This window comes from Colletotrichum abscissum, assembly GCF_030869225.1.
Source record: "Colletotrichum abscissum strain IMI 504890 chromosome Unknown Scaffold_25.1, whole genome shotgun sequence".
NCBI classification, from domain to species: Eukaryota; Fungi; Ascomycota; class Sordariomycetes; order Glomerellales; family Glomerellaceae; genus Colletotrichum; species Colletotrichum abscissum.
In genome coordinates this window covers 662126-675298 of record NW_026850154.1, presented here as the reverse complement: position 1 = coordinate 675298, position 13173 = coordinate 662126, and the positions used below count along the sequence as shown (strand labels likewise).

The window sequence follows — 13173 nt, the reverse complement described above, 5'->3', positions numbered from 1 at the left end:
TCAAGTTCCTGTTCCAATCCTTCAGTCAACCTTGGACCACAAACCAATTTCAAGAACTCTTTTCACGTACACTCCGCAATCGGGTTCTCGTGCTTGGCCGTGGAACCCTTGCCGCGCCAGGTGCTGACCGCGGGGATGTTAGCCTCGTAGCGCACCTCCTCGGTTCCGTAGGCGCGCGGGGTGAGCTTGATGAGGGTGTGCAGGGGCACGTTCATCCAGGGGCTGTCGGCCTGGCTCTTGTTCATGAAGTAGGCGTAGATGCAGCGCAGCACGGCCTGGTGGGTGACGATGAGAATGTCCTCGCTGCGCTCGAGCTCCATGATGATGGGCTCGAGACGGATGACGACGTCGCGGTACGACTCACCGCCGCGGTAGCGGTAGTTGTACTTGTCCTCGTCACGGGCGGCGAAATCCTCCGGGAAACGGTCCTTGATTTCCTGGTAGGTGAGGCCGTCGCAGACGCCGGAGTCGAGCTCGTCGAGAGCCTTCCACTGCAACTGGTTGTAGTTAGGGGGGAGGAAGCGAGCGGTAGCGATGGTGCGCTTGAGAGTCGAGGTCCAGACGGTCAGGGGACGGTCGTCCTGTGGGTTGGTCAGCAACCTGAACAGAAAGATACTTCCTTTGGAATGACTTACACCAACTGAATCGCGGACGAGCTCAGGAAGCTTGCGCGCATACTGCTCACCACGGGGAGAGAGCGTAGTGTCGCCGCCAATGCGGCCATCCAAGTTGTACATGGACTCTCCGTGCTGTTCCCCATTAGCCAAGACTCAACGGCGCAAAGTTAGTGATACATACTCTAGAGAGCCAGATGGAGCGAGGGCGAATGTGCAAGTTCATGAGGTAGTAGACAACGCGACTCTGAAGGTAGTCCTGAATGCGGTTGATGATAACCTGCTTGCCGACATCCATGATCTTGAGGTAGGTGTACTCGTTCTCATCACCGTCCTCGTCAAGCGTCTTGTAGACCTTCTCGTAGTTGCGAATGCGGTTGCGGAAGTCAAGCGCAGCCTCCTCGGGGTCCTGTCCCTGGTAGTCGGGCGAGGTAGTCTTGACATCGCGGATGTTGGCCATGATGAGGTTCTCGTTGTCGCACTTGCTCTCGACGAAGAGGACCTCGATGCCCTCCTTGGTGCAGATGTCGAGAACCCACTTGCGGCGCTCCTTGGTCGAGTTGGTGGCATCAAGGATGCCAATTACACCACCCTGGCGGAACCAGGCCAGCATATCCTCGATGGCCTTCTCGGCCGCGGCGCGACGTCTGCGCTCGCCCTCGGTATTGTAGAAGTCAAAGAAGTCGGCCGAGGGGTGCGCATCCTCCTGGCGGCGGTAGCTGCCGACGTTGAAGGTCTTTGCCTTGATGGAGAGCCAACCCAGATAGCGTTGCGCTGAGCCAATCACGTCAGTGTCAAATAATCGTGATATCAACGCTGTGAAAATGCGCCAAAGTGGTAGCGGCGTCGTTTGCTGAATATTCTCTGGAGAAATACGCAGCTAGAATATTTACTCACCTTTCTGAGCGATGAAGCTCTTGCCCCGAGCGGGCAGACCAACCATGACGACGCATATCTTGGTATCCTCCACCTGAATGCCTATACCGTTAGTCTTGGCCGGCATCTTGACGCTGTGCTTTCTCTCGTTCCCTCTCTCTTTTTGGTAGTTGTCCAAGCGGAAGTTGTTATGACGAGACGGAAGGAAAATGATGTTGTAGAAGCTGAAAACGCGTAGGCATGAGAAGGAAGCTGGAGATGAATTGAGTGGCGTGGAAAGAGAGAGCGTGGAGGAAGGCAGCTCGCGTGATGCTTCCAGCTCGTGGCAGTAGCTCTACGCCCAAATAGGCGGGACCCCTCGGGCGTGACTCTCGGGGCGGGTGCGGTGACTTTGGGACGGGGGTGACGGGGATGACGGGGGTTAAGGGTCACTCTGAGCCGGACGACATGGAACTGCTGAAAGAAGTGTAGGAGAAGAAGGAGGGGGTCCTTGTCTCTTTGACTTCTTTGATAACGATACTGGCAAAGTGTAGGGACTAGGGAGGAGACTGGGCCAACGGCTGTGATTCGAAACGTTGTTTGCTGAAGAATTCCGTTTGCAGGCAAAGGCAAGGTATGTATGTAAGGGTAGGTAGAGGTATGGGTATGTGTAGGTGTAAGGAGATGCAGAAACAGCACAGTTGAGGTTGCACAGGGTTTGGGGAACGATGATGTAGTGAGGAGAAGAGAGTGACCTGATGTTAGGTGAGGTGAAAGGTGAGGGTGGAGGGCATGGAGTAATGAGTGGATGGGCGGCGTGCGTAAGTCTGTGAAAGTGTGAAGGGGATCGAGAGAAAGGTACGTAAAACATAGGTAAACGAGGAGGGGGAACCTAATAGGACAAGGGCTGCCGAGAGGATATCCCGAGGAACAAGAATACCAAAGGTACTTGGTAGGCAATGGAAGCTGCTTGGAATCAACTTGGCTGCCAGCATAGAGCCGAGAGCAGCAAGTACATTACTTCTTTCGCAGTGAGGTAAGTACTTGAGAGTAGAGGTATGGAATCGCTGGACTCGGTGGTACCTTAATGAGACTCAGACCTTCAAAGAACAAACAGCGGGCGCAACGACGGCAACGGTCATGATGGAGAGACACCAGGCTCAGCTCATCCGTCAGGTCAGTCTGCCCAGTTCAGATATCAAGTCCACCACTGGATGAACTGATGCGACATGTGCCTTGCCGGGGGATGGATCGCTGTTTGTGCGGAAGGGTATCCGTAGTCAAGGTAAGGTAAGGGTAAGGTACTTCCATGAGAACAGCACTACTTGCTTGGTGACCCCATCTTCCCGGAGGTACCTTGTGGACATGTGCTGGGTCCCTAATGCCGAACAGTGGACGAAAGGCTGCACTATCCATACGGAGCGTCAGGTAGAATGGGACTTGTTCTCTAGCCCGAGGTCATTGGAGCAAGAATGCCAAAAAGCATAGAAGGGAAAGGAAAAGTCCCATCCTCAAGACGTCCCGTTCGCCCGTCCGCAACTGAGACCACCAGCAGCTTCACCAGCTAAGGTACCTTGAGCAGACACAACAAGATGGATAAGGTGTCTCTTGAGCTGCATGTACCTAACTGGGTATGCATGCAGGGCAGGTCATTCGTTCCATTGTGCGCAACGGCAGAGGCCGCCGTCTCCCCCTCGCGCGGCTTCTAGTCCGTGGTCTGCCCGCCCCTCCATCATAGAGGATCACTGGACCCCATGCCCCGGGTCGAACTCCAATCCCCCCCATACGGGTGCCCCTCATTCTGCCCGCCTTTCCCCGGTGCCCCTTGTCAGGGAGCCTAGCCCACTGGGCCTCTGGAGGGGCAGCTCGAGTCGAGGGCAGAAGCTCCAGCCTTGAAGCTCCAGCAGTTCAGCGCAAACTGTAGCGGACCATCCCCGCATCCACAGCGCTCACCGGGACATGTCGCATCCTACTCGCGCCCAGCTTGAGCCTTGGGGTGTCAGTTCGCCAGTCGGCTTTCTTGGTTCACCACCCTCCCGAAAGCCAAGAGGGCAACTCTCACCGAGAACAGCCGAGGTGGACATCAGACCACGCCGAACTGATCGATTTGACTTGCCAGACATAGCCGGAGCCTCCCCATGATACCACGTTTACCGGAATTCGGTAGACTACCTTTCGCGATGACGAGGATGCAAACAAGAAGGACCCTTCATGCTGAAGAATGAAACCCAAATTCCAGTCCACTCGAACATCCCATTCCAACCACAAATGCTCATAAGAGTGCCCTTTCTAGTGCCGCCAACGTCTTGACAACTTTGCCAATCGTTTTCACTCCAACTGCTCATCTGTTTGCTGCTCGGCGACCTCCGGCTGCGGCTATTCACTAGAGTCCATAGAGAGCCAAAGACCCAACAATCATATTCGCATTGCATCAACCACTTGGCAGGCAACAGAATCATAGTCATCTAGGTTCCCAAGCTCTCGAGGCTCAATTGAGCAATCCAATGGCCACTAACATCTGACCCCCACGAAAACCCGCCAGGGGAAAAGGTCACCCGGGACAAGTCTCCTGACCACGCAACATGGGAAATTTCACCGCCGCACTTGCTGGGGGAAACGCCTCTATCCGCATAGGAGCCTAGGCTTGAACGACTGTTCCAGGGGTCATTTTTCTCTCATAGCCCAGCAGCCCAGCCCAGCACAGCTCCGAACAAGCAGGTCCAGCCGGCCGGGACTCGGATCCAACAAATCGGCACGATTGCCAGATCGTATCAAATAGTCCAGAAGGAAAAAAAGGCTAGGGGAGGGGTCCTCCATCGCTGACCAACACCCCTGCGTGATTATTCACACCGCCAGGAAGCCATCGACTGGGCAAAGAGGGAGAAAAAAGCCACTTGATGATGCCCATGAGAAAGCCGGTGCATGGCATTGCGCTGCACTGTAAACAAGACTACTGAAATCCGCGCAAACAACACAGGAAAACAACGACCCCCCAAAAAAAATCTCAAAGCTCTTGAACATCAAAAAGAAAAGAAGACTAAGAAATTCGGTAATATCGTACCTTGCTGAAGCTCCAGGTATGCTGTCGTCGAGGTGTCTTCTTGCTCTCATCGGCACTATTCGCCGGGATCACTCCGATACCCATGGTGGATGGCTGAGCTGCTTTGAAACTGGGCTATGGTTGTTCGCTGGTTAATTCGGGAATGCCTTCGTCCAGGTCGCTTTCCAGGCTGGTCAGGTCGGAAGAACACTATTCCAGTCTTTTCCCCAGAATTGTTGCCGACCACGGGGGATGTCGGAGGGGTTCCAAAAGATCGGTACAGCGACTGCCGAGTAACCGCCGCACACCGCAAACGATGGGGGTTGAGACGATACGATCCTGACGGCGAAGAAGAGGTGGTGCAAGAGATACAGGAAGAGGCCTGAAAAGAAATCTGCAAAGGAGAAAAGAAGGAGAGGGCTGGCCTCCGAAGCAGCAGCAGCAGCAGCAAGGTCGGTATCGCTTGGAAGGAAGTCGGTGAGGTGTGAGTAAGTGTTGCCGAGGGGCCTGGATCGTGAAGTGTTGAACCAAGTGGCAGAAATGAGAGCGCCATCGCAGTGACCTCACTGAGGTGCGTTATCGATAAGGACTCTAGAACTCGATAAGCCCTCCTCGCCACTCCGATAAGTCCCGACCCGAGCACTGGTTTCAGTCTCGTCCACTGTGGAAACACCGCCTGCGCTGGAACTGCTGCTGTCTCTGACCTGCTATCACACTTTACCAGGCTGCCCCGGGCGCCGACGAGGAGGCCAGGTTGCTACCTAACCAACACGATTCCAAGTGAGCATTCAAAGAAAGTATGAGGCAAGTGGCATTCATTAGACTGAACCCTATCTCACCAGTACAAGTACAACTCTGTGTAAGCTACTATGTCTTTGGCCAACATGACCCCAAAACAACCCCAGCAAATTCATCCCCAATCTTGTTGAACAGCCTACATGAAATTAAGTAGTCTCAGTCCGAATCACAAAAGACCTGATGAAGTGTCCTCGAAACTACCAAACCGCTGCTTGCATTTCTACTTCTCGGGGAGCTGAGGAGTGGCACCGTAGGTTTCGCGACCGTAGAAGCGAACCTGACCAGCACCAACGTCAAAGTAGGCTTCGACATTGTGTAGGAAGACTGAACCCAGGATGTACGGACCCTTGCCACCGGTAGTAATACCAATCTGGCAGTAACCCGTGAGAGGGTCCACCAGTCCGCGGTAGATGAGATCCACGGGGTTGATGAAGAAGCTTGCGCCTTCGATGATGACGGCTATCTTAGGAGCAATGGCATCACAAGGGGCGAAGTATCCGCCATACTGGAACAAGTAGATGGCACTGGGGGAGAAAGATCTGGCAATAGCCTCGGCTGTAGGCGGAGGCACGTACATAAGCGTCGTGCCAGTGTCGACAATGTACAGGTACTTCTTGGTGTCGCTCGTGGATCCCCAACGCAAGCCATCGACGAGGATGGTGTAGTATGAGTATTGCCAGCTGCCGTCGGGACGCTGTGAGTTGATGCTGGTCTGCAAGATTGTAAGTCATACTGAGATGTCATCCTGTTTTGGTCAAAACTCACAATGATGAGATCGGTGTAGGCCGTGGGGCCAGTGATTGGCAGACCAGTGCGGCCACCCCATCCAATTACGCCAGACGAATTGCGGACGAGAGAAACGCTGAAGGCATCTGAAGAGAGCCCTTGCTGAACCATGCTGGTAAAGAAGGGCGAGTATGGAACCTGGAAAGCAGGGCGATCCTCATTCATGTCGCCAGTGAAAGCACTAGTGATCGAGGGATAGGCAAGACCGAGAACACCGTTGGTGTAGTTGTTGCCCATCCAGTACGTCTTGTTGGCCAGGCCGACCTGCTGTTGTTTGACGACGATGCCGGCCACCTCGATGTCACTGTAACCCATGGGGCCGGACACTCGCTCGCCAGAACCGTAGCTCAAGGCGAAGTGGACATCCTCGACGGGGCCATATTTGAAGTCGTTAATCTTGTCCGGTCCAAAGCCGCAAGATTCAGGGGAATAGACAGCAGTGCCTGACAGGTTGGTACACGTCAGATTGGAACTGGTGGCCCAGGTGTCGCTGCTGCCGGTGTCGAAGATCATGTTGATGAGCTTGCCGTCCCAGGTAACTTCGACAGCATATTGAGTACCCCAAGGAGACAAGGCTGTGATGTTCTGGTAGCTGGAAGAGAGATCTCGAGGCTGGGCAGCGCCCAAGGCAGTGGCGGCGTTGTGGCCGGTGATTCTGCCATGGAATGGTTTCAGTTTCTGGGTGCGGCCAGAGACCTCATCAGGGGCAGCCTCACGAAAGGCCTTGATGCGCTGGAAGTTGACGCCTTTGAGAGGGCTCTTGATCTCGACACCGACACGGCGTCTGTCCTTGGCCAAGACGGCGTCGGCGGACAGGAGACCAACTCCCAACAGAGAGGAGAGGACATTGGCGACCTTCATGGCGTCTTTGAATTACGGAGAGAATGGGAAAATGAGGGTGGTTGAAAGGAATGATGGATGGAACAAGAGAAGGGACGAGACCGTTGAGCTACAGCTTGAGTCTCTTTTTGAAGATGAACGAGGACGCTGGTCAAGTGTCGGAGAGAAAGGCTGAGGAAAGCTGACTACGGTGAGAAAGATGAAGGGTTTTTGAAAAGGGGGACAATCCTCGGACGTGTGTTCGGGGTGGACGGTGACGGCAGGAAGGCGCAGCAAACACGAATGTGCTTCCCACCTCGGCTGGTCCCGTCTGCGTTACTTCCCTTTGGACGAATTGTAACATTAGGAAAGCGTGTGTATGGCTGTGACTGCTAGAAGCTGGAAGGAGGTACATGAAGTGGTTGCCATCGTGGATGACGGGAAGGGCAAGTACCGCTTGCCTTGGATCGTTTGCTCGGGATGCCACGTCCATCTTGGAAGGATTAGATCCACACGGAAACAGCGTACCTTCCTTTCATATCCTGGCCTCCCGTTGAGGAAGTTGCAGTTTGCCACTGACTCGTAAGGCATTTGCGAAGTTCCCGCCCATATCATTGATACTTCCATTGGCTTTGAAACCTTACAAACGACGACGGAATCACCTAAGAAGCTCATGGCTCATGGCTCATAGCCGAGATCCGCAACGAGTCCCCGATTTCATTCACTCTCGCTGCCCATAGGTAAGCTATTCGGTCCGTTGGTGTAGATTTCATTTATATCTCATCTGCGGCTTACATTCCCTTACGTATTAATACAAACGACCTTGGCAACTTCCTATCGACCCATATTTACGAATGTCACATTACTTCAAGACAGAAGCTGATTCTAGCTCAGTAATCTTCGGACTTGAATACTTTCCATAAACTAGAGCCTAGCTCATCGTGGTTGTGTTATTGTGAGGGTCATCCGCGATCCCCCTTGGAGCACATCTTGCTTATGGTCGGGCATAGGAATTGGGAGCAATATGGTTTAAGTATCTGATTGAAACAATGGGAATTCATCAAGTTCAGCTAGGGTTTCGATATTCCGTCTCATTCAGACTGCTTTGATTACACTAGGCGGATACCTGCAGCATTTGCCAGGTATGCCATTCAGGTACCAGTATCACCAGACGTTACTCGGGAGTCGGCTAGCTTATTGAACAAACGCAAAGAGTCTCAGACCACGCACATGCTATCGGAAGTCGGCTCAAGCAAATGTAATCGGGTCGAAACAGCATCTGTTCATCTCAGGTAGATAGCTTCTCGAGTTTACAAAAGTCCTGCCTCGCCACTGCGCCATCCAGCTTCGGTAACACCAGATGGGTCCTATGTTTGTTCACGCTTGCCATTCGCGGCCAAACCATATGCTCTCAACGTGTTGTCAACGTGTTGTGAAAGAAAAAATCCGAGCATACACCTCGGTCTCTATACTCTCAGCTCTCAACCCCTGCTCGGCAGATCTGTTTGTTCCTTCATGTTAAATGCGAGATGGCGCGCCATCCGTATATGTCCTGCCCAACGTGCCACCGTTGTCGTCATGCAGTATGCCCGGCCCACTGTCGTTGCCACCAATTGAACTTCATTTCAACCGAGTCGACTGACACGAGAAGCGACGTCCATTGAGGAACCCCTGAAATCTGGGGCACTGCTGTTCACTACGGTTACTACATAGGGTCTAACCTCAGAATTGTATTGAGCAACGTTAATGATACATGGCAATGTCTGACGAGGACTCACAGCGGGCTCATGACTTAATCACCAATACGATGGGTTCCATTTTACAACATATGCTGCCAGATTAAGGTGCTGACACCCCCGATCTCAGCTCCGAAGTTGGAGACCGATCGGCCTACTGTACAAGAACCGGAGTCCATGTCCCGCCGGCGGGCCGCTGGCCTGACTCTGCTCGTGTCACTCCGGTCTGATCGGACTGCCTCATTTTCCCATCAATTTTTTTGACAATGATAGAGAATTGAAGCCAAGATCTCAACGTGAATCCCTCAGGATTTGGTTGAGACATCCAAAGTCCCGTGCGGCAGGGATGTAAAGCCGAGGCACTTACCGGAAAGGGTAACCTAGCCAACCTTAACATGATGACGACAAGACCCGAGGATAGGGCTGAGAATGTACTGCCTAGGTGACCCGTCCATCCCATTGGAGCTCTGACTACATTATATCTTAACCTCACCTCGTCTCCCTTCTGTATCTTTACCTTGAACGTTGACTGTAACCCTTCCCCGGGATTCTTCATCGGATAGTTGGTCGCAAAAAGCAACGGTCGCTGTCGAAAGTTTCTCACACACGACAACCCAAACCACACTCACCATGGCATCAAACCAGCCCACCGGCGCTGCCGGACCCCTGCCAGCCATGCAAGAGCTCTCACCCACGACGTTCCTCTACGATCCACCCTCATCCGTCCCGGACCCGAACTCACCCAAACTCGTTGCCATCTTCAGCTGGATGTCGGCCCAGGATGTCCACATTGCAAAGTACACATCGCGTTACATGGCAATGTACCCTTCCGCAAGCATCCTTCTCGTGAAGTGCCCCTTCGTCCACACCCTCTCCAACCGCATTTCCAAGCGGCAAATCAAGCCGGCGGTCCCCGTGATCCGCTCTCTAGCAGACTCCATCCCGCCCCCGGCCTCATCTGAGACGGGGACAGGCCAGCGGGCCCCGCAGCTCCTCTTCCACGTCTTCTCCAACGGTGGCGCCACCAACCTCGCAAAGTTCCTCGAGCTCTACGCCGATGCGGATCGCGCAGGCCGTCTGGAGCTCCCGCCGCACGTGACGCTCTACGACTCTTGTCCCGGAGGATTTCACTGGATGCGGAGCTACCGCGCGATCTCGGCCTCGATGCCGCGGATCCTGGCGCCGTTGGCTCATGTCTTCATCGGCTGGTTCTGGCTGTTTCACGTCCCGTTCGGGCGGGTCGGGTTCTTTGGCAAGATGTGGGCGGCGCTGCGGCAAAAGGCGCTTTTGGGCAGTGAGAGGCGGCGGGCGTATTTGTACAGCAAAGAGGATGAGATGATTTACTGGGGTGATGTGGAGAGGCACGCGGATGAGTCTGCCGAGGTCGGGTTCAAGGTCCGCAAGGAGAGGTTTGATGGGAGTCAGCATGTTGCGCATGCCAAGCTGGATTCGTCGAGGTATTGGGGCCTTGTGAAGGATGTGTGGGACGAGGACTTGGTTAAGAAGAAGGTTGAGCCGCCGACGCCGCCGACGAAGTCTGCTGATGCCCCGTCAGAACCAACGCCCGAGAACGCTTCAAAAACTGCCGACAAGACTCCAGAACCTGTGAAGACTGCAACAGAGCCACCGCAGGCTGCTTCGGAGGCTCCAAAGACCAAGCCAGAATCACTGAAGGCTGTTCCGGAGCCGGCTTATGTACAACGCAAGCCCGCACCGCCGCCACCGGAAGTTGCACCTGCAAGACCGAAACGGCAACCAACGCCGCCTCCAACCATTCAGTAGGCTGGTGATGTACTTACTTTCATTGGTCGAAACACTTATCACTTTCATAGATGATACCTTTCCTTCGTCTTCACATGTATAGATTGGGATACGCGTGGGCATACCGTAGACTTTCTTGAAGAATTATAACATGCCATAACTGGGTGCGAAAGCCTATCTTTTGAGAGATCTCATTGAAGTGATGTGAACTTACGATGCACGTGCTGCCTGAGAGTCATGGCCGAACCTAGTAAGTCCTCTTTGTTTGGATTTGATGTACGACTACTGATCTTCTCGTAGTATCAGCGGCTATTGTTCTGTGAGGAAAGATTGATCGGAGTATGGGCGTGAACTGATGGTCGCAAGCCAATGCGATTCTATCAAGAAGCAGTCCTTTCCCGCCTTGCGCTCACTTTCATTGGTAGACGTAGCGCTGGTCTGACAATTTGAATGATGTGGTGTCGGGTCTCAATTGGCTCTTTCCATGCAGCACATTCAGCCTGCAGGAAAGCCTGACGCTTGGGAGGCACTGCTGGGGCTTACTTGCCACGCAGCCTGCTTAATTCGGGCGTTGAAAAGCGCTCCACTCCCCTTCGGTCTGCCCCTTACGCCTGGCTATCTGTTCTTCTGATTTGTAGCAGAGCCTTTCTTGACGACCATCAATCATTTGACCCTGGCCTGAAACTTTGAGACCGACAGAGATCACCAGTGACTGAGGGAAAGGTTCGACCTCCACAATGGCGGAAGCCTTCGGCGTTGTCGTCAGCGCCTTCACCGTCGTCGAGATTGCCGGCAAGCTTGGTTCCAGCATAATCAAACTCAAGAAGCTTTGGAACGAAGTCCAGGACGTGCCCCGCGAGATCAACCAGCTCATCGAACAGGTTGACATTCTTAATGCTATCCTCACAGAGATGGATGTGGAGCTTAGTCAGGCGGGCACGCCGAGTATTGGCACTTCAGATGCTAGTCTAAGATGCTGTCAGCAAGTGGCGAACGAGTTGGAGATACTGGCGACAGACTTACAACAGCAGATTCTTACCGCGAAGAAGTCACGGAGGAGCATAACGAAGCTCAGGGTTACGCTTAAAAAGGACCTGATACAGAGCTGTCAGCAAAAGCTACAGTTCGCCCTGCAAATGGCGTTGCTATCACAAAATACGAGGATATTGTAAGCGCATCGATTTACTCGGAAAGTAGACATTGCTAACGACGCTTCCAGTGCCTCCATCACTAATAGGACCGAGTCAATTACGAGTGGCGTTAAGACACCGGAAACGACCGCATTCACTGTCAAGGCTTACTCAAGCCGACAAGTGCGGCTGATAGACGAGCCAAACTTCGAAAGTGTAGCTTCCGTTAGGAAAGCATCCAGAATGGAGTCACTCCACAATGCACAGTCTTCCTTCTTCGGCGGCTTTACCAGTCGGACTGTTCCGCACTCTAAGTATCACGACGTCCAAGGTGGGTGCCTAGGCAAGTTTGTGAAGTGCAAGGGCTATAATAATACTTCGCAGTATACCAGGCACGGTTACAGCCACCTTGGTGGGTGTCAGCGAGACTCTGGGATATTCAGACGTACCGAGCGCACGCTGGATGGAAGTTCTGCCTACGAGCTTGGACAGTCCGACCTTACAGCGGTACCTCCATATTCAAGCATATAGAGGATGACTACTGGACACTCGCGCTACGTGAAATTGAGGAGCATCGGGCATCGTTGTTCGACCGTGACGAAGGTGGATGGACACTGCTACATGTATGCGTATTTATAAAGAAGCACATGGCTATGACGCTGACTAAATCTCAGTTTGCAGTCAATTGGGAAAGAATCGAAATTATTCGTCATTTGCTTGGTATGGGTTTACGCTTGGACGACGTGGATGGCCAAACCTTGGGTCTCGCTCCATTTGCACGCATATGCAAATCGAATGAAACGTTGGAGCTCTTCAAAATTTGGGTTCACGTCGCCCTCGATGACTGCCTGGAAGATTATTTTACCCCAGACGAGACCACCTTGAACTTATCTGCCATCTCTAGCTTTATATGGAAGGACCACGAAGCTCACCAATATATGACGAGAAGCCTGGCGACCACGTACTATCAACTCCCGCTGAAAGTACGTTACGCGCATTTAGACTGGTACCATGTCGACCCAAAGATCCTACTACACGATGTACAGCACGATGGAGGTATCAAGCCCGCTGAATTCATTGTGATTCTCGATGCATCGTTCGACAGCTCCCTAGAGAGCCTCGTATCGTGCTACGCAACGAAGATGGCCTTCGATGAGAAGTCTAGCTGGAGAAAACTTGTGCGGTGGATTGTTCAAGGAGTGTCCTCTCAAAGGCTCAGCATGCAGATGTCTGTTGATGCCGCCCAGGAGGAACCCCGTTGTTACACGCCACTAATTTCCGCGCTTTACAAGACTTTTTGGGATCACTCAGAATATAAACGCAAAATCTCCCTATTTCTACGAAGGTGGCTGGAGGACGTGCAGATATCAGGTCATGACCTCGAAGAATACGGCCGTCGAGAGATGGAGTATTTCAAGCGGGAGGCGCGGCTGCAAGAAGAACGTTTGAGGACCTGGGACAATAATACGATATATGAACCTGGCCTGCGACTGGTATCTTTCACTTATGGGCCAGAACCTGGAGATTGGAACCTTGTCTGGAGTCTGGAAGCCGAGGAATACGCCGGCGAGTTTTGGGATCTGATCGAGAATCCGCCTTTGCGAGTCCCAGGAGCGTGGGTAGACGAGGATTGA

The 13173-nt window shown here is 53.1% G+C and overlaps 4 protein-coding genes across 4 annotated transcripts; 2 read left to right on the top strand and 2 right to left on the bottom strand.

Moving 5' to 3' along the window:
- Nucleotides 1-62: 62 nt before the first annotated feature.
- Nucleotides 63-1824, bottom strand: CABS01_10172 (6-phosphofructo-2-kinase; the record flags this gene model as incomplete). The annotated part of the gene is made up of 4 exons (XM_060543528.1): nucleotides 63-581; nucleotides 636-749; nucleotides 799-1388; nucleotides 1512-1824. Coding segments are annotated over 4 exons (1536 nt in total), but the record flags the coding sequence as incomplete, so codon positions are not given.
- A 3703-nt stretch (nucleotides 1825-5527) lies between these two features.
- Nucleotides 5528-6954, bottom strand: CABS01_10171 (eukaryotic aspartyl protease; the record flags this gene model as incomplete). Its single annotated transcript, XM_060543527.1, has 2 exons — nucleotides 5528-6019; nucleotides 6073-6954. The coding sequence occupies 2 exons, from the start codon at nucleotides 6952-6954 to the stop codon at nucleotides 5528-5530; spliced, it is 1374 nt and encodes a 457-aa protein (XP_060399708.1).
- A 2324-nt stretch (nucleotides 6955-9278) lies between these two features.
- Nucleotides 9279-10430, top strand: CABS01_10170 (uncharacterized protein; the record flags this gene model as incomplete). Its single annotated transcript, XM_060543526.1, has 1 exon — nucleotides 9279-10430. The coding sequence occupies one exon, from the start codon at nucleotides 9279-9281 to the stop codon at nucleotides 10428-10430; it is 1152 nt and encodes a 383-aa protein (XP_060399707.1).
- Nucleotides 10431-11146: 716 nt separating this feature from the next.
- Nucleotides 11147-13173, top strand: CABS01_10169 (uncharacterized protein; the record flags this gene model as incomplete). The annotated part of the gene is made up of 3 exons (XM_060543525.1): nucleotides 11147-11577; nucleotides 11629-11870; nucleotides 11924-13173. The coding sequence occupies 3 exons, from the start codon at nucleotides 11147-11149 to the stop codon at nucleotides 13171-13173; spliced, it is 1923 nt and encodes a 640-aa protein (XP_060399706.1).